We start from the raw sequence: 22,183 nt of genomic DNA, 5'->3' as shown, positions 1-22,183 counted from the left end.
ACCTTTCAAAAAAAAATTTTTAGCTCCTCAGTGGGCTATCCCTCTGAACAATCTGCTTTTCTAAACCATAATCAAACACAACGACCTCTGAACTATGGTCATACATGATGATGTGTCATTGTATCTTATTTACACATCAGAATCTTCATAGCAGTCTGTTTACATAAAGGGAGTGCAGCAAGAGCTACTGAAAGCAATGTAGGAGGACCTCTGGTGGCACATTGAGGAACTACAATCCTGCTGATGTCTATGTATCACAACAGTGCTACAGAACAACAGGATATGACAGTGAATTACAGAATAACTGATCCTGGAGCTGCTTTATAAAAATGAAGAGCGGGCATACAGTATACTATATAAACAAGGAGAATAAACCCACAGACTGCAGAACATATTGGCATGGGAACTGGGAAGACGTTCTCCTTCCAGATACTAGTTTGCGACAGTAAACTCTGTGCTTCACTGGAACATAGTGAAGTCATCTTACCAGCACTTCCTGCCATGGGATTTACTCCTTCCCTCAGCAGATCCAGATGTCCATCAGACTCCCATCCAAACACTGTTACAGCTCATCACTGTAAAACGCCTAGATAACTTCACCAGAATCACACACACTAAGAAGTGACTGAGTTGTGAATATGGAATTGAACGTCTCAGTTTATGTGAGCAGGCATGTTTCCAACCCATTTGTTCAACAGCTGCATACATAAGGCCTGCATATCTGAGGTGGCGATGACGCTCCAGCAGACAATGGTGTCCCAGATAGCCAGGCCTTAATCCAGACAGAATGGGCTGGCAGGCTGCTGAGACAGGCTAAACTGACTGACACCATGGTACTGACTGTCACCAGCAAAACCTAGCAGCATTAGCAGACTACAGCAGGGGAGTCTGCAACAGACAGTCACACACAGACTACAACACGTGGGGGACACACTACTGTTATGGTCCACTGCCATCAATTAAAAGTAGTAAAAACATAGAAATTCATATTTAACTCCTTAAATCTCATATTTCTGTTAAATAGAGCCGATTATAGGTATATTCTTCATATTCAGCTCAGATCTCCGAAGTGTAACTGGGACGACCAACTATACTCAGAGCTATAAAAACCTTCTGAACAACACAACAGCCAGGCCATGCAAACCAAAATAACAACAATGGCTGGAAGTGTCACATGAAGTGGATCAGGGCAGCCAGACATACTGTATCATCACAGGCATTAAACAGTCTCTACTATCCTTCACAACAACATATTCACTGATACAGTATGACAACACCTGTGTCATGCCTTCTCTGTCGCCATGCAACAGCTGGAACTAAGGGATGTTGAATTAATGTTGTATGAAGATTGCATAAATGTTGTATGAAGGTTGCAGAGAGCCCCTGAGTGCTGACAGCTACTAGCTAGACCATTTGCTGTTGATTATTCCTGGACTGTATTTATAGTCAGATCTGTAAGGCCCTGGCACTCTGCTCTGCACCCGCTGGCCCACTGTCCTTCCTGTCCCCTCTACCTCTCTGGCATTCACTTCAAATCCCCAGGCTACAGTACACTACTGTAGCGCAGGGCCAATACAGGCAGAACCTACATCCAACTACACAGAAAACTAGACCCCATGGTGACAAACAGACAGACAGAGAGCGAGAGAGCACAAGAGAGACAGACATGGGGGCAGTACAACTACGAACTGTGTCTAACTCTAGTCTAGTTCACGTTCTAGTCTTCATATCCAACCCTATTATGTTTACTAAGAGATGACTAAAACAAATGACTGAACAATAATGTGTGTACTTGAAAATTTAAAAAATAAAAAATGTAAGTCCAAATAAAGTGAGGAATCCCAGTAGTTTTAAACACCAAACAAGCCCAAACCACCCCATAGATCCAACCCAAAGTCACGGTGTCCAGTACTCACTCATGGCGCCTCTGCCCCTTGCTCCGTGTCCTCTCACCCAGACTTACATTTTCCGCTTCTCCAGGAAGGGGCAGGGCGAAGAGTGGGAGAGAAAAAAAGAGGGGAGGGAGGGAGATAGAGAGAGGAGAGGAAGGAAGAGAGAGAAGGGAGGGAGGGAGAGAGAGAAGGGAGGGAGGACGAGAGAAGGGAGGGAGAGAAGGGAGGAAGAGAGAAGGGAGGGAAATAATAAAGAATTAGGAAAGCGACCCTAGCTACTCTGCTTTACCATGCCTGGCATGCCACTGACGGTGGTCACATGGGGCCCACAACCTCCCCATACTGTAGCCAGCATGGCAGCACAGCCCCGCAGACCCCCCACCCCACCCCACCCCACCCTACCCAGCTGCCTAAACAGACTGTCAACTGGATTACTGTTGGCCCAGAGAGTGCAGTAGACTGGAACACTCATTGTCCTCCATACTACAGGCTGGTCTCTTCCCACAGCTGCAGGATCTCCATGAGTCTGACAAGTGAGACAAACTACAGGCAGGATATACTGTAGTGCAGCTGGAAGCCAGCAGGGGAGAAGATGGCCTCCTCAGACAGGATAATATCCACCACAAATCATAACAGCAAAGATCAACTGTAGGCACTCTGGGAACTTTTCCCTCTACAATAAGGAATGAAACTAATAATTTAAAAAATCTAAAGTACAAATTCAGATTGTTAGCCAGAGTCCTATATACACAGAGCCCTATATACACAGAGCCCTATATACACAGTCCTATATACACAGAGCCCTATATACACAGAGTCCTATATACACAGAGCCCTATATACACAGAGTCCTATATACACAGAGCTCTGGCTGTACAGTATATCAAAAACGTTCAAATCATCTTGAGCCAAGCCACTACTAGCTGACTACGTTTCTCCAGGCTGCTGAACTTGGGAGCAGGTGTTTAAAGCAGCCGTTGGACTACTGGAGTCACAATGTCAAGGTGGACAAATGTCCCATCCTCCAGCAGGCTGACATGAAATAAGAGTTCAGTGGAGGAATGGGACTGCCTGGCTCTGGACCCACTGCAGTGACAACAGCTGAGCTATGCTAGCTAGAGAGTCACACATACAGTACTTTCTCCATGTCCATTAGGGGAACACTACCGTACGGTGTGTTACCTCAACACGTCTCCATTAGGGGAACACTACCGTACGGTATGCTACCTCAACAAGTCTCCATTAGGGGAACACTACCGTACGGTGTGTTACCTCAACACGTCTCCATTAGGGGAACACTACCGTACGGTGTGTTACCTCAACACGTCTCCATTAGGGGAACACTACCGTACGGTGTGTTACCTCAACACGTCTCCATTAGGGGAACACTACCGTACGGTGTGTTACCTCAACACGTCTCCATTAGGGGAACACTACCGTACGGTGTGTTACCTCAACACGTCTCCATTAGGGGAACACTACCGTACGGTGTGCTACCTCAACACGTCTCCATTAGGGGAACACTACCGTACGGTGTGCTACCTCAACACGTCTCCATTAGGGGAACACTACCGTACGGTGTGCTACCTCAACACGTCTCCATTAGGGGAACACTACCGTACGGTGCGTTACCTCAACACGTCTCCATTAGGGGAACACTACCGTACGGTGTGTTACCTCAACACGTCTCCATTAGGGGAACACTACCGTACGGTGTGTTACCTCAACACGTCTCCATTAGGGGAACACTACAGTGTGTTAACTAAATAAGCCTCCAGAGAGATCCAGCCAACACTTGCGCCCACACAGGGTCGATTTGACACACACACACACACACACACACACACACACACGGACTAAAGCCAATAAACATTTGTGAGAACCCTAGAAACCTGAATAAAACCCGAACGGATCAAGCATATTAAAGTGTAGAACTGTTCTGTAGGACGTGGGTCACCTAAGATACAGATGTAAACATGATATTCCACACGTTAACAGTGCTGGGGGAGAGACAGAGCAGCATCTGATTCAGTGTGCTCCAGGACGAGAGGGAGGGAATCAGAAGGCTGTAGACACAACAGAGCAGCATCTGATTCAGTGTGCTCCAGGACGACAGGGAGGGAATCAGAAGGCTGTAGTCACAACAGAGCAGCATCTGATTCAGTGTGCTCCAGGACGAGAGGGAGGGAATCAGAAGGCTGTAGTCACAACAGAGCAGCATCTGATTCAGTGTGCTCCAGGACGACAGGGAGGGAATCAGAAGGCGGTAGACACAACAGAGCAGCATCTGATTCAGTGTGCTCCAGGACGACAGGGAGGGAATCAGAAGGCGGTAGACACAACAGAGCAGCATCTGATTCAGTGTGCTCCAGGACGACAGGGAGGGAATCAGAAGGCTGTAGACACAACAGAGCAGCATCTGATTCAGTGTGCTCCAGGACGACAGGGAGGGAATCAGAAGGCTGTAGACACAACAGAGCAGCATCTGATTCAGTGTGCTCCAGGACGACAGGGAGGGAATCAGAAGGCTGTAGACACAACAGAGCAGCATCTGATTCAGTGTGCTCCAGGACGACAGGGAGGGAATCAGAAGGCTGTAGTCACAACAGAGCAGCATCTGATTCAGTGTGCTCCAGGACGACAGGGAGGGAATCAGAAGGCGGTAGACACAACAGAGCAGCATCTGATTCAGTGTGCTCCAGGACGACAGGGAGGGAATCAGAAGGCGGTAGACACAACAGAGCAGCATCTGATTCAGTGTGCTCCAGGACGACAGGGAGGGAATCAGAAGGCGGTAGACACAACAGAGCAGCATCTGATTCAGTGTGCTCCAGGACGACAGGGAGGGAATCAGAAGGCCGTAGACACAACAGAGCAGCATCTGATTCAGTGTGCTCCAGGACGACAGGGAGGGAATCAGAAGGCTGTAGACACAACAGAGCAGCATCTGATTCAGTGTGCTCCAGGGCGACAGGGAGGGAATCAGAAGGCTGTAGACACAACAAAGCAGCATCTGATTCAGTGTGCTCCAGGACGACAGGGAGGGAATCAGAAGGCTGTAGTCACAACAGAGCAGCATCTGATTCAGTGTGCTCCAGGACGACAGGGAGGGAATCAGAAGGCTGTAGACACAACAGAGCAGCATCTGATTCAGTGTGCTCCAGGACGACAGGGAGGGAATCAGAAGGCTGTAGACACAACAGAGCAGCATCTGATTCAGTGTGCTCCAGGACGACAGGGAGGGAATCAGAAGGCTGTAGTCACAACAGAGCAGCATCTGATTCAGTGTGCTCCAGGACGACAGGGAGGGAATCAGAAGGCTGTAGTCACAACAGAGCAGCATCTGATTCAGTGTGCTCCAGGACGACAGGGAGGGAATCAGAAGGCGGTAGACACAACAGAGCAGCATCTGATTCAGTGTGCTCCAGGACGACAGGGAGGGAATCAGAAGGCGGTAGACACAACAGAGCAGCATCTGATTCAGTGTGCTCCAGGACGACAGGGAGGGAATCAGAAGGCGGTAGACACAACAGAGCAGCATCTGATTCAGTGTGCTCCAGGACGACAGGGAGGGAATCAGAAGGCGGTAGACACAACAGAGCAGCATCTGATTCAGTGTGCTCCAGGACGACAGGGAGGGAATCAGAAGGCTGTAGACACAACAGAGCAGCATCTGATTCAGTGTGCTCCAGGACGACAGGGAGGGAATCAGAAGGCTGTAGACACAACAGAGCAGCATCTGATTCAGTGTGCTCCAGGGCGACAGGGAGGGAATCAGAAGGCTGTAGACACAACAAAGCAGCATCTGATTCAGTGTGCTCCAGGACGACAGGGAGGGAATCAGAAGGCTGTAGTCACAACAGAGCAGCATCTGATTCAGTGTGCTCCAGGACGACAGGGAGGGAATCAGAAGGCTGTAGACACAACAGAGCAGCATCTGATTCAGTGTGCTCCAGGACGACAGGGAGGGAATCAGAAGGCCGTAGACACAACAGAGCAGCATCTGATTCAGTGTGCTCCAGGACGACAGGGAGGGAATCAGAAGGCCGTAGACACAACAGAGCAGCATCTGATTCAGTGTGCTCCAGGACGACAGGGAGGGAATCAGAAGGCCGTAGTCACAACAGAGCAGCATCTGATTCAGTGTGCTCCAGGACGACAGGGAGGGAATCAGAAGGCCGTAGACACAACAGAGCAGCATCTGATTCAGTGTGCTCCAGGACGACAGGGAGGGAATCAGAAGGCTGTAGTCACAACAGAGCAGCATCTGATTCAGTGTGCTCCAGGACGACAGGGAGGGAATCAGAAGGCTGTAGACACAACAGAGCAGCATCTGATTCAGTGTGCTCCAGGACGACAGGGAGGGAATCAGAAGGCTGTAGACACAACAGAGCAGCATCTGATTCAGTGTGCTCCAGGACGACAGGGAGGGAATCAGAAGGCTGTAGACACAACAGAGCAGCATCTGATTCAGTGTGCTCCAGGACGACAGGGAGGGAATCAGAAGGCTGTAGTCACAACAGAGCAGCATCTGATTCAGTGTGCTCCAGGACGACAGGGAGGGAATCAGAAGGCTGTAGACACAACAGAGCAGCATCTGATTCAGTGTGCTCCAGGACGACACGGAGGGAATCAGAAGGCTGTAGTCACAACAGAGCAGCATCTGATTCAGTGTGCTCCAGGGCGACAGGGAGGGAATCAGAAGGCTGTAGACACAACAGAGCAGCATCTGATTCAGTGTGCTCCAGGACGACAGGGAGGGAATCAGAAGGCTGTAGACACAACAGAGCAGAACAGCTGCTGATTGTTCCTTTCCCCTACTTTAGTACAACCACTGTTCTCCACCTATCCAGCCACCGCTGTGGTAGAGCAGCAGCATGTCTACAACTACATGTCTGATAAGAAATGACACTCACTACTGACAACACCAGGAGGCTTGATTCTTTAGCCTTAGGTCTGCCCTCTGCCTGTTTAATAAGCCCCCTCCATTACCCTGGCTATGGTGGTAATAAGCCCCCACCATTACCATGGCTATGGTTGTAATAAGCCCCCACCATTACCATGGCTATGGTTGTAATAAGCCCCCACCATTACCATGGCTATGGTTGTAATAAGCCCCCTCCATTACCCTGGCTATGGTTGTAATAAGCCCCCTCCATTACCCTGGCTATGGTTGTAATAAGCACCCTCCATTACCCTGGCTATGGTTGTAATAAGCCCCCTCCATTACCATGGCTATGGTTGTAATAAGCCCCCTCCATTACCCTGGCTATGGTTGTAATAAGCCCCCACCATTACCATGGCTATGGTTGCAATAAGCCCCCACCATTACCATGGCTATGGTTGTAATAAGCCCCCACCATTACCATGGCTATGGTTGTAATAAGCCCCCTCCATTACCATGGCTATGGTTGTAATAAGCCCCCACCATTACCATGGCTATGGTTGTAATAAGTCCCCTACATTACACTGGTTATGGTTGGAATTCATGTGGTCTTGCCAAGAGGCTGGGTCTGGCACCGATCCACCAGACAGATGACACTGCTCAACGGCTCCTGACGCCATGGCAACTGTGCTGTTGTGTGTCTTGGTCTGTCCCAGAGGAAAAGCAGAACTTGGTGAACAGTGCAGGGCCGGGCTATGAGTCAGTCTCAGTCCGTTCCATTCAGCTGGCCTGACCACTGCTCATGGACTAATGGAAAAGCTCTGGCTGATTCCAACTGTTTTGTCTACCCACAAACTGTTCCCATGGATACATCAGGCTGTGGGAATATCTGTGGTGTTTGGCTAAAACTGTATATCTGACAGAAAGAGAAGCATCTCAGTTAACCCGGAACTAAAGTCTTGTGTAACTGGTCAGCTGCTATGTTAACGTGGTCGGCCCACCAGAGCAACAATGGCATGTGGACACACTGACACTGACAGACTTAATGACAAACAAAGTCCACCAAGCCAGAAATCAACATTCACACAGCCCCCTGACATGAACTTTGGGTTCAGTTCACATGGCAAAGTTGAATATTTAAAGTATCTTAAGTCCAAAAGTGAACAGACTACGATATAGCATCCGTTATCCGTTAACTGCTAACAGCACTGCATACATGTGTTCATGACTTCAACTTCCTATCTATATGTTGTGGGCAGTAATATAGTGGCTGTATTGGCATGATATTTTTACCTCAGTGTGCACCTCAATAAGCCACATCTGTATCAATAAAATAGCTTTCTACTGATACTACTGGAGAAGATTACAATTGGATACACATGTTGAAGAAAATTCATATTTGCTGGTGTGAAGTATCATCCTGTTCTAGATGGAGTATCCTGTTGTAATATAGACTAAAGTTAGCATGATATTGTTGAGGTACTTCCAGACTATTTAATTAGCTAGATGAGCACTAATGTTATTTTGAGAACAGCACAAGATGAGCCCTAAGCATTGTAAACATCCCATGAACTTTAGTAACATTATAATCATGTGACGTGCTTTTTTTTAATGTCTTTGAAAGATAACTCTCAGAGAAAAGATCATGTTTTGCCACAAGACGTAGTTACAGTACATCTCCTCTGTTCACTACAACCTTACTGAACCCAACCTACCACAGCCTGGGTACCTACTGTAGTTACAGTAACTTTACTGAACCCAACCTACCACAGCCTGGGTACCTACTGTAGTTACAGTAACCTTACTGAACCCAACCTACCACAGCCTGGGTACCTACTGTAGTTACAGTAACCTTACTGAACCCAACCAACCACAGCCTGGGTACCTACTGTAGTTACAGTAACCTTACTGAACCCAACCTACCACAGCCTGGGTACCTACTGTAGTTACAGTAACCTTACTGAACCCAACCTACCACAGCCTGGGTACCTACTGTAGTTACAGTAACCTTACTGAACCCAACCTACCACAGCCTGGGTACCTACTGTAGTTACAGTAACCTTACTGAACCCAACCAACCACAGCCTGGGTACCTACTGTAGTTACAGTAACCTTACTGAACCCAACCTACCACAGCCTGGGTACCTACTGTAGTTACAGTAACCTTACTGAACCCAACCTACCACAGCCTGGGTACCTACTGTAGTTACAGTAACCTTACTGAACCCAACCTACCACAGCCTGGGTACCTACTGTAGTTACAGTAACCTTACTGAACCCAACCAACCACAGCCTGGGTACCTACTGTAGTTACAGTAACCTTACTGAACCCAACCTACCAAAGCCTGGGTACCTACTGTAGTTACAGTAACCTTACTGAACCCAACCTACCACAGCCTGGGTATGTACTACGTCTCCCAGCAGCATGATATCAGACAGCCTAGTTAGTCTCCGATGCCATGGCTTCACTCAGGAGATGGAAGCCTGAGACAGAGGCTAAAACAGTCTAATGAATGGATATTAACCCAGTGTGTGGTTCGTCACCAAACCCCATTCATGTTACTTAATACTCTACATCACCACGCTGAAGCATGGCAAATCCACGGCTCCTATGGCAACCACTGGGACACATGGGGAGCAGAGAAACGGAGGCTTCAGAACGGACTGAGGATGAATCCCAAACGGAACCACAGTGGGAGAGATGGGTTTGGGAGTGAACAAAGGAGGGTTCAGTAACATCCACTGGCGTATGTTGCTATAACAACCGGAAGAATACAGCACTGTACCAATAAATTAAATCAGCATGGTATGAAACTAAGTAAAAAGAGAGAATTATAGGACATAAGATTCTTTTTGGATAAGCCTTACTACAATATAAGGGAATATAATCCACCTTGTAGTGAATCCCTGCCTAGAAAACAAATAAAAAACGTCCATCTCCTCAGACAATCAACTGGCCTTGCGTTGAGACTGTCTGTCTGAACAGAACAACAGAAGGGATAGTTACCCTTCGATGCTGATCTTAGGTCAGTTTTGTATTTTCCCAAATAATGGTTAAGGTTAGGATTGGGGGAAGGGAAGCTGATCCTAGATCTGTACCAAGGGGAAACTTCACCCTACACCGAACAGAACAATGCCAGGACCCTAACCCCACCAGGTGGCAGCACTGAACCACAGCAGCACAGCTCTCAGTCCTTTAATGCCATTGAGCTGCTTCCTGTACTCATAGCAAGGGTCAAACACCAGAAAAGAGACTACATGTTGCCATTCATTCATCAGCATAGAGGTAAAGGGTACAACAAACGTTTCATTGTGGGTAACTCAAAGCTGCTTCCAACAGTTTTGGAAGCAGTCAGTCTGTATGCATGTCAGCTTGGCTGTCTTCAGCTAAAATACAGTTTTTATTTTATTTTGTTTCACCTTTATTTAACCAGGTAGGCTAGTTGAGAACAAGTTCTCATTTGCAACTGCGACCTGGCCAAGATAAAGCAAAGCAGTTCGACACATACAACAACACAGAGTTACACATGGAAAAAACAAACATACAATCAATAATACAGTAGAAAAATCTATATACAGTGTGTGCAAATGAGGTAGGATAAGAGAGGTAAAGGCAATAAATAGGCCATGGTGGCGAAGTAATTACAATATAGCAATTAAACACTGGAATGGTAGGATGTGCAGAAGATGAATGTGCAAGTTGAGATACTGGGGTGCAAAGGAGCAAGATAAATAAAGAAATACAGTATGGGGATGAGGTAGATTGGATGGGCTATTTACAGATGAGCTATGTACAGGTGCAGTGATCTGTGAGCTGCTCTGACAGCTGATGCTTAAAGCTAGTGAGGGAGGTAAGAGTCTCCAGCTTCAGTGATTTTTGCAGTTCGTTCCAGTCATTGGCAGCAGAGAACTGGAAGGAGAGGCGGCTAAAGGAGGATTTGGCTTTACCTAGCAACGACTTGTAGATGACCTGGAGCCTTTGGCGACGAGTACGAAGCGAGGGCCAGCCAACGAGAGCGTACAGGTCACAGTGGTGGGTAGTGTATGGGGCTTTGGTGACAAAACGGATGGCACTGTGATAGACTGCATCCAATTTGTTGAGTAGAGTGTTGGAGGCTATTTTGTAAATGACATCGCCGAAGTCGAGGATCGGTAGGATGGTCAGTTTTACGAGGGTATGTTTGGCAGCATGAGTGAAGGATGCTTTGTTGCGAAATAGGAAGCCGATTCTAGATTTAATTTTGGATTGGAGATGTTTAATGTGAGTCTGGGAGTAGAGTTTACAGTCTAACCAGACACCTAGGTATTTGTAGTTGTCCACATATTCTAAGTCAGAACCGTCCAGAGTAGTGATGCTGGACGGGCGGGCAGGTGTGGGCAGCAATCGGTTGAAGAGCATGCATTTAGTTTTACTTGCATTTAAGAGCAGTTGGAGGCCACGGAAGGAGAGTTGTATGGCATTGAAGCTCATCTGGAGGTTAGTTAACACAGTGTCCAACGAAGGGCCAGAGGTATACAGAATGGTGTCGTCTGCGTAGAGGTGGATCAAAGAATCACCAGCAGCGAGAGCGACATCATTGATGTATACAGAGAAGAGAGTCGGGCACGAGAATTGAACCCTGTGGCACCCCCATAGAGACTGCCAGAGGTCCGGACAACAGGCCCTCCGATTTGACATACTGAACTCTATCGGAGAAGTAGTTGGTGTACCAAGTGAGGCAATCATTTGAGAAACCAAGGTTGTTGAGTCTGCCAATAAGAATATTGTGATTGACAGAGTCGAAAGCCTTAGCCAGGTCGATGAATACGGCTGCACAGTAATGTCTCTTATCGATGGCGGTTATGATATCGTTTAGGACCTTGAGCGTGGCTGAGGTGCACCCATGACCAGCTCTAAAACCAGATTGCATAGCGAAGTAGTTACGGTGAGATTCGAAATGGTCGGTAATCTGTTTGTTAACTTGACTTTCAAAGACCTTAGAAAGACAGGGTAGAATAGATATAGGTCTGTAGCAGTTTGGGTCTAGAGTGTCTTCCCCTTTGAAGAGGGGGATGACCGCAGCAGCTTTCCAATCTATGGGAATCTCAGACGATACGAAAGAGAGGTTGAACAGACTAGTAATAGGGCTTGCAATAATTTTGGCAGAAAATGTACAAAGAGAGGGTCCAGATTGTCTGCCCGGCTGATTTGTAGGGGTCCAGATTTTGCAGCTCTTTCAGAACATCAGCTCTCTGGATTTGGGTGAGTTTGTAATGGAAACAAAAAATCTGTGTGCTCATTGAACAAGTTTTGGATGCAGCATAGCACCTCCCTGTTTCACTCCGTTTCAGTGTTTCTTCTCTACTGAACAGGACCAGGAGAATGATGAGAAATGCAGTCCCACTGCCCCCTGGGAGTTCGCTGAGTGAACACTGAGGGTGTGTCCCAAATGCCACCCTATTCAAAGTACTTCTTTTCATCAAGGCCCATATGTCTCTGGTCAAAAGTAGTGCACTATATAGGGAACAGGGTGCCATTTTGGATGCACCCTGAGCAAGCAGCATAATCTGGTCCCGTAACTGGCCTCATGACAGGAAGTGACAGTCAGTGGCAGGTCACAATAGAGTTTGGTTTCTCATTCTCACCACATCTCCCTCACTACGCCCGTTAAGCCGCCCCTCCCCCCAGCATTTCCTGGGTTACAGATAGCCTCGTAAGTCCCAAATAACATTCTATTCTCTATATAGTGCCCTACTTTTGACCCTATGGACCCTGGTCAAAAGTAGTGCACTATAAAGGGAATAGGGTGCCATTTGTGACGGAGACCCTCTGTAACTCCCTCCTGAGTTGTGTTTGAATCAATAAGAATGTCATTTTAAAGTACTCAGCAGAAGCCACAATAATACAGCCGTAAGTTAGATGAAACTGTCATCACAGTGAATTGTGACATTCATTTCCCCATGGGCTCTGTTTGTCAGGTTGCCAATACTGGTACTGTTCAACAGAAATGCTGATGAAACACCACCCAGAGCATACGATTTTGCCCACTGTGATCCTAAAATTCAATGGTTCTATAAGTAATTGTATGATTTGACAAAGCTAGGCCATAACAGTGAGATGGGTACAGGCAAATAGTAGGGCGCAGGAGTATGGTGTGGTTGGGTTTGTTGTGGTGAACAAGCGGATCTCTCCAGTGACTCAGACAGATGTGTTGTGTGGGTTCGTTCCCCTGATACCCACACAAAGGGACTGCTGGGTTCGTTCCCCTGATACCCACACAAAGGGACTGCTGGGTTCGTTCCCCTGATACCCACACAAAGGGACTGCTGGGTTCGTTCCCCTGATACCCACACAAAGGGACTGCTGGGTTCGTTCCCCTGATACCCACACAAAGGGACTGCTGGGTTCGTTCCCCTGATACCCACACAAAGGGACTGCTGGGTTCGTTCCCCTGATACCCACACAAAGGGACTGCTGGGTTCGTTCCCCTGATACCCACACAAAGGGACTGCTGGGTTCGTTCCCCTGATACCCACACAAAGGGACTGCTGGGTTCGTTCCCCTGATACCCACACAAAGGGACTGCTGGGTTCGTTCCCCTGATACCCACACAAAGGGACTGCTGGGTTCGTTCCCCTGATACCCACACAAAGGGACTGCTGGGTTCGTTCCCCTGATACCCACACAAAGGGACTGCTGGGTTCGTTCCCCTGATACCTACACAAAGGGACTGCTGGGTTCGTTCCCCTGATACCCACACAAAGGGACTGCTGGGTTCGTTCCCCTGATACCCACACAAAGGGACTGCTGGGTTCGTTCCCCTGATACCCACACAAAGGGACTGCTGGGTTCGTTCCCCTGATACCCACACACAGGGACTGCTGGGTTCGTTCCCCTGATACCCACACAAAGGGACTGCTGGGTTCGTTCCCCTGATACCCACACAAAGGGACTGCTGGGTTCGTTCCCCTGATACCCACACAAAGGGACTGCTGGGTTCGTTCCCCTGATACCCACACAAAGGGACTGCTGGGTTCGTTCCCCTGATACCCACACAAAGGGACTGCTGGGTTCGTTCCCCTGATACCCACACAAAGGGACTGCTGGGTTCGTTCCCCTGATACCCACACACAGGGACTGCTGGGTTCGTTCCCCTGATACCCACACAAAGGGACTGCTGGGTTCGTTCCCCTGATACCCACACAAAGGGACTGCTGGGTTCGTTCCCCTGATACCCACACAAAGGGACTGCTGGGTTCGTTCCCCTGATACCCACACAAAGGGACTGCTGGGTTCGTTCCCCTGATACCCACACAAAGGGACTGCTGGGTTGCATCGCTCTGCTCAGTGAAGCGCTGTGCTCTGCGAGGCTGTGCTGTCTGCTGGGTACGATCCCTGCCAGTCCCCTGGGACTGAAACACTGACGCCACTTCATTCTTACATCTTGAGAAGCCACTTTTCATTTCTATTTCTAGAAGCATTGAGAGGGTTTACATGAACTTGGTTTGCCTTACAGCTGCATTATAACTGTCAATATCAGGCTTCAGTGTAACGGATACTGCTCTCTCTCTCGCTCGCTCTCTCTCTTCCTGCAGTGTAGTTTATCCAGACCATACAGAAACAGGGCATGCATCCCAAATGGAACCCTATTCCCTATATAGTGCACTACTTTTGACCAGGGCCCTATGCCATTAGGGAGTAGTGCACTATAAAGGCAATAGGGTGCCCTTTAGGATGCAGATAGCGAGCGAGAGCGGGGAGAGCGAGCGCGACCATATTCGTTGTTCTGTGGAGAACCATTCTGATGATGAATAATAAAGTATTGGCAGCTGTTCCTCTACTATGGCTTGTTTCAAGTGCTTGTGTTGTACATCCCACATTCAATAACACACCCACTGACCACATGGACACCTCTAATCTTAACAATAACATACCCACTGACCACATGGAAACCTCTAATAACAATAACACACCCACTGACCACATGGAAACCTCTAATAACAATAACACACCCACTGACCACATGGAAACCTCTAATAACAACAACACACCCACTGACCACATGGAAACCTCTAATGCTTAAACAATAACACACCCACTGACCACATGGAAACCTCTAATGCTTAAACAATAACACACCCACTGACCACATGGAAACCTCTAATAACAATAACACACCCACTGACCACATGGAAACCTCTAATAACAATAACACACCCACTGACCACATGGAAACCTCTAATGCTTAAACAATAACACACCCACTGACCACACAAATGAAAAAACCAATTTGTGGCTCGTGTTCCATCAATCTTTCAATTCCAGAGGCAGCAACACTCAGGACATAAAGGTGTTCTGGAATAAGACTACAACTGCTCTTTGGAACATGTATTGAATTCCAGATGGAGCTACTCTGAAGTTCTGAGAAGAAGACTTGTTGTAGAGCTCTGCTGTAGTGTTGAGCAGAACACTGAAGATGTGTGTGTGATCTAGCTTGGACACACACACACACACACACACACACACACACACACACACACACACACACACACACACACACACACACACACACACACACACACACACACACACACACACACACACACACACACACACACACACACACACACACACACACACACACACACACACACACACACACACACACACACACACACACACACACACACACACACACACAAGGGTGTTAGAACCTGGATCTAGTTTAGAGGGACAAGGGAGCGCTGCTTTGATTCAGCCAGATACACAACAAGGATCAAAAGGTTACTGAATGAACTGAGGACTACAACTTGTCTTGAATTCAGTGAAATCCATAAACAATGCAGTGGAGGCTGTTTATGGCTTTCAGTTACACTGAATTCAAGACAAGTCAGAGCCATTTTCTGTCAATCAGAATTGGATTTAGTCTCCTACTGTCAGGGCTGTACTGCACGTACCAGTGATGGTCCCGGCATCTCTGTAGACGGTGGTGACGTCATCGGGGGGCGCGACCTCAGTCACATACTGCTCTTCGCGGGGGCCGTGCGCGCTGGGGTAGTCTGGCTGCGGATTGGAGGGTTCCCTGTGGGGAGGGGCGGAGGTGGAGGCAGAGGTGTTGTGGTGTGAAGCTGCGGTGTCCAGCTTGCTGGATGAGATTCACAGGAGAGCAGTATGTGCCATGGGCAGGGCCAGCAGAGGGCAGAGGGCGTCAGGCGGAGGGAGAGAAGCAGCAGCGGCTATACACCCTGGACCACACCGCACCTGACTACACCACACCACCACCAGACCAGATCACTTCCTGTAGACGGAACCTGGGAAGAGAGAAGAGAAACATGAATTGGGTTGTCAGGCAAATTCAAAAGGACCCACAGGACAGACGTTTAAATAATCAATAGGAAAGCAGGTCAGGTCACAGCAGGTCACTGTATCCCCTGGTTCAGGAGGGAAAATAACCAGCCTCTATTGTGGCTCAGAAACAACCTCTCAGTTTGAGGAACTTCATGTATATAAACAAGTGCCTAGGTGTTAGGGCCTATAGGGGCTAGGGGTTATGGACTAGGGCTTGTTTATGGAATGGGCCCATGTAAGACGGGTAGCAGCCAGCAGGATGTACTATGGGAGAGGTGAAGGACGGAAGGACCTGTTTTCCACTCAGAACATAAATGTTGGTGAGCCTCAACTTTCTCTTTCACTGTCTGGTGCTTGCAGAAGTCTGTCTGAGTATTTATAGCCCTATCAAACCACCTGGGAGACTGGTAAGACATGTCAACAACAAGAAAAGCATGTCCTTTTCACACTTCAGAAGAAGTTACAAGACTGATATTAAGCTGCGAGAATGTCAAGAAAAAGTGGGACAGTAAAATAAAATAAAAAAGCATTTCTATTCATCTTAGGATGCAGTGATGCAGAGAAGATTTTGAACCTCCCTGTCCCAGTTTTGCTAGTACTGAGAAACAGAACATCAACAGTGTGAAATCAGAAAATACTATAAAATAATTAGAAATTATTATAAACTTAAAGCCACGTTGTGAAGAAGGTAACATGTGTGTTGGTCTTAAGGCCCCAGCATGCTTCAGTTCGGCTGGTAGCTAGTCTAAGATGTTGGGTAGCTATCTATCCGTCACATCTAAGATGTTGGGTAGCTATCCGTCACATCTAAGATGTTGGGTAGCTAGCCTCCACATCTAAGATGTTGGGAAGCTATCCGTCACATCTAAGATGTTGGGTAGCTATCCGTCACATCTAAGATGTTGGGTAGCTATCCGTCACATCTAAGATGTTGGGTAGCTATCCGTCACATCTAAGATGTTGGGAAGCTATCCGTCACATCTAAGATGTTGGGAAGCTATCCGTCACATCTAAGATGTTGGGTAGCTATCCGTCACATCTAAGATGTTGGGTAGCTATCCGTCACATCTAAGATGTTGGGTAGCTATCCGTCACATCTAAGATGTTGGGTAGCTATCCGTCACATCTAAGATGTTGGGTAGCTATCCGTCACATCTAAGATGTTGGGTAGCTATCCGTCACATCTAAGATGTTGGGTAGCTAGCCTCCACATCTAAGATGTTGGGTGCAGTATTTCTCAATAAAAAACACAACAACAAACAAAACCCTTACCCAAGTCCACAACTAACAAAACCCTTACCCAAGTCCACAACCCTTACCCAAGTCCACAACCCTTACCCAAGTCCACAACCCTTACCCAAGTCCACAACTAACAAAACCCTTACCCAAGTCCACAACCCTTACCCAAGTCCACAACCCTTACCCAAGTCCACAACCCTTACCCAAGTCCACAACCCTTACCCAAGTCCACAACCCTTACCCAAGTCCACAACCCTTACCCAAGTCCACAACCCTTACCCAAGTCCACAACCCTTACCCAAGTCCACAACCCTTACCCAAGTCCACAACCCTTACCCAAGTCCACAACCCTTACCCAAGTCCACAACTAACAAAACCCTTACCCAAGTCCACAACCCTTACCCAAGTCCACAACCCTTACCCAAGTCCACAACCCTTACCCAAGTCCACAACCCTTACCCAAGTCCACAACCCTTACCCAAGTCCACAACCCTTACCCAAGTCCACAACCCTTACCCAAGTCCACAACCCTTACCCAAGTCCACAACCCTTACCCAAGTCCACAACCCTTACCCAAGTCCACAACCCTTACCCAAGTCCACAACTTACAAAACCCTTACCCAAGTCCACAACCCTTACCCAAGTCCACAACCCTTACCCAAGTCCACAACCCTTACCCAAGTCCACAACCCTTACCCAAGTCCACAACCCTTACCCAAGTCCACAACCCTTACCCAAGTCCACAACTTACAAAACCCTTACCCAAGTCCACAACCCTTACCCAAGTCCACAACCCTTACCCAAGTCCACAACCCTTACCCAAGTCCACAACCCTTACCCAAGTCCACAACCCTTACCCAAGTCCAAAACCCTTACCCAAGTCCACAACTTACAAAAACATCACCATAATATTTGCAAACTCTTCTGAACGGTTTCGTCTAAGAAGCATGCGGATGCCTTTAGATAGACCATGACACAACAGGACGCAAAATAAAAGGTGCAGAATCAGGTTTGTTTTTTTATAGGCTAGGTAATACAACATTAAAGTTGACAAAAAAAGACTGACAAAACAAGCAAAACACAGGAAGGGTCCAAAATCTAAAAAGATATATACCTTAGTCTACTAGTATCAACAATATATTCTCTAATTCCATGCATAGGCTTCATTCCAAACCAAACACAAGGTGCTGGACGACCCCCTGTGCACGGTAAATACTGGCAAGCATTCACATGCACACTACAACACACAGCTGATCACGGGACCGGCCGATGTAAGCGCGGCAAAACTAACAAACTTGAAAATGAAAAGAGATTAAATGAAGAAAAAAAACCTAAGTCGTAAGTCTTTGCCAATGAGCTCTTAAACATCACAGAGGATCAAATAGCTGATATATTTCATCTTTATTTTAACAGGGGTCATGCTGAGACCAAAGTCTCTTTCAAAGACATATACACTACACATCAACACATGTTCTTATTACACACCATATCTACCTAGATACAGTAAGAGGTTACTGGCTAGCTAGGGGACATTACACAATATTACACACCATATCTACCTAGATGCAGTAAGACGTTACTGGCTAGCTAGGGGACATTACAGACAATATTACACACCATATCTACCTAGATACAGTAAGAGGTTACTGGCTAGCTAGGGGACATTACACACAATATTACACACCATATCTACCTAGATGCAGTAAGACGTTACTGGCTAGCTAGGGGACATTACAGACAATATTATACACCATATCTACCTAGATACAGTAAGAGGTTACTGGCTAGCTAGGGGACATTACAGACAATATTACACACCATATCCCAGACTGAACTCAAGACCAGTGATGTTGAAAGGCTTGCTATAAATAGCAGACCACTTTGCTTTTTACTTCCCTCCCTTCCTTACCTCTATTTCTCCCTGTTGTCTGTACTTAAAGCAGAGGTCAGAGGTCAGGTTAAAGCAGGAGGCTCTGTCGGTCTCTACTCCTGCAGGCTATCAAGACAAAATTGAGTCACAGCATTTCTATTCACTTGAGAGAGATGATTCTATGATCATTCTACCTGCTATGATGATTCTACTAAATACATTGTATAAGTTTATACGTTTAAAAGTCAAGACTCAACCAATAAATATAATGAATTACAATGTTAGTTTTCTTATCCCAACCCCACCCAAGAGTGATGTTAGTTTTCCCTTCTATGAACATCACACCTGTGGGACAGGTACAGGATGGCAACAACAACTGCCCGAGTTACACCAGGAACGCACAATCCCTCCATCAGTGCTCAGGCTGTCCGCAATAGGCTGAGAGAGGCTGGACTGAGCGCTTGTAGGCCTGTTGTAAGGCAGGTCCTCATCAGACATCACCGGCAACAACGTCGCCTATGGGCACAAACCCACTGTCGCTGGACCAGACAGGACTGGCAAAAAGTGCTCTTCACTGACGAGTCGCAGTTGTCTCATCAAGGGTGATGGTCGGATTCGCATTTATCGTCGACGGAAGGAGCGTTACACCGAGGCCTGTACTCTGGAGCGGGATCGATTTGGAGGTGGAGGGTCCGTCATGGTCTGGAACTGTGTGTCACAGCATCATCGGACTGAGCTTGTTGTCATTGCAGGCAATCTCAACGCTGTGCGTTACAGGGAAGACATCCTCCTCCCTCATGCGGTACCCTTCCTGCAGACTCATCCTGACATGACCCTCCAGCATGACAATGCCACCAGCCATACTGCTCGTTCTGTGTGTGATTTCCTGCAAGACAGGATTGTCAGTGTTCTGCCATGGCCAGCAAAGAGTCCGGATCTCAATCCCATTGAGCACGTCTGAGACCTGTTGGATCGGAGGGTGAGGGCTAGGGCCATTCACCCCAGAAATGCTCAGGAACTTGCAGGAGCCTTGGTGGAAGAGTGGGGTAACATCTCACAGCAAGAACTGCGGTTGCATTAAGGAGAAGTGCATCTAAAATTCCATGCATAACAGTTGTATCTTTTAGCAATGTTTATTATGAGTATTCCTGTAAATTGATGTGGCTCTCTGCAAAATCAAAGGATGTTTTGTGACTTCTGAACGTAAGGCGCCAATGTAAACTCAGATTTTTGGATATAAATATGAACTTTACCAAACAAAACATACATGTATTGTGTAACATGAAGTCCTATGAGTGTCATCTGATGAAGATCATCAAAGGTTAGTGATTAATTTTATCTATATTTTTGCTTTTTGTGAATCCTCTCTTTGGCTGGTGTTATTCTGTGAATAGGCACTCACCTAACATAATCGTTTGGTTTGCTTTCGTCGTAAAGCTTTTTTGAAATCGAACACTGTAGCTGGATTTACAACAAGTGTATCTTTAAAATGGTGTAAAATACATGTATGTTTAAGGAATTTTAATTATGGGATTTCTGTTGTTTTGAATATGGCGCCCTGCACTTTCACTGGCTGTTGACGAGGTGGGACGCTAACGTCTCACGTACCCTAGAGAGGTGAACAGTGAGAGGACATTTATTATTTTGCTGAGTTTATATGCAGTAGAAAAGGCTGTGCCGTTACTTGTCACTATTTTTTGCTGTAAATTCAGCTGCTAAACCTGAACAAAGGGTCAACTGAGGTCATCATACAGGTGTGTATGTGAAAGCAGATCTCACACACACACACACACACACACAAACTGCCCCCAGCAACAGATGACTGAAAGCCCTTAAAACTACCACTAAAGGCTCTTGCCATTGTAATGTGACCTCTACAAAGCATGCAATATTATTCTACCTCTCACATGTCATGTGATATGACGCAACAACCCCAGAAACCAGGGCATACTACAATCAGATGAAGCGCCTGAGCGTTGGGAATGAACACACCATTCATAATACATTACACAACTAACATACTGGACAACACAAGGTAGTTGGAGGGCTTTCAATATCATTCACATTCAAATCCTACTGAATATTTATGACCTCTTTAAGACTATTTGGTTATAGAGCCATCAATCGAACTGTGACCAATAAAAGCACAGCTCTTTGATGTAGAGGTCTGACATCCAGGATCCACACATGAGTGATGGGTGGGTCATATTGGCACTGTGCATATTCACAGTGTTCCCATAGCAGATGTCTGAGAAGCTCGCCTGGCACTGATAGAACTGTGGAGTCAGCATGGTGGCTTAGGTTACTGACCTGATAGAACTGTGGAGTCAGCGTGGTGGCTTAGGTTACTGACCTGATAGAACTGTGGAGTCAGTGTGGTGGCTTAGGTTACTGACCTGATAGAACTGTGGAGTCAGTGTGGTGGCTAAGGTTACTGACCTGATAGAACTGTGGAGTCAGTGTGGTGGCTAAGGTTACTGACCTGATAGAACTGTGGAGTCAGCGTGGTGGCTAAGGTTACTGACCTGATAGAACAGTGGAGTCAGTGTGGTGGCTTAGGTTACTGACCTGATAGAACTGTGGAGTCAGCGTGGTGGCTCAGGTTACTGACCTGATAGAACAGTGGAGTCAGCATGGTGGCTTAGATTACTGACCTGATAGAACTGTGGAGTCAGTGTGGTGGCTTAGATTACTGACCTGATAGAACTGTGGAGTCAGTGTGGTGGCTAAGGTTACTGACCTGATAGAACAGTGGAGTCAGTGTGGTGGCTTAGGTTACTGACCTGATAGAACAGTGGAGTCAGTGTGGTGGCTAAGGTTACTGACCTGATAGAACAGTGGAGTCAGTGTGGTGGCTTAGGTTACTGACCTGATAGAACAGTGGAGTCAGTGTGGTGGCTAAGGTTACTGACCTGGTGCCAGACAAGAGTACAACCTAAGAGACCTCTGGATAGATCCCCATGACAACA

The 22,183-nt window shown here is 47.1% G+C and overlaps 1 protein-coding gene across 2 annotated transcripts in view; it reads right to left on the bottom strand.

Annotated features, from left to right (window-relative positions):
* LOC139572264 (trafficking kinesin-binding protein 1-like) overlaps positions 1-22,183 on the bottom strand; it is a 37,534-nt gene that overhangs the window by 847 nt on the left and 14,504 nt on the right. The window contains exon 2 of one of the 2 annotated variants that reach the window (XR_011674347.1): positions 15,715-16,068. Coding sequence is in view for 1 of the 2 variants with exons in the window: in XM_071394908.1 (XP_071251009.1) it covers positions 1,917-1,920 (4 nt within the window). In the remaining variant the exon portion in view is untranslated. Of the gene's footprint in view, positions 1-1,916; positions 2,033-15,714; positions 16,069-22,183 lie in introns of those variants that run through there. The other variant, XM_071394908.1, reaches the window with a different exon arrangement.

The sequence above is a fragment of the Salvelinus alpinus genome, chromosome 4, assembly GCF_045679555.1.
Source record: "Salvelinus alpinus chromosome 4, SLU_Salpinus.1, whole genome shotgun sequence".
In the NCBI taxonomy this organism is placed as follows: Eukaryota; Metazoa; Chordata; class Actinopteri; order Salmoniformes; family Salmonidae; genus Salvelinus; species Salvelinus alpinus.
The sequence above is the reverse complement of the archived record's forward strand: the minus strand, read 5'-3'. Positions and strand labels throughout refer to the sequence as shown.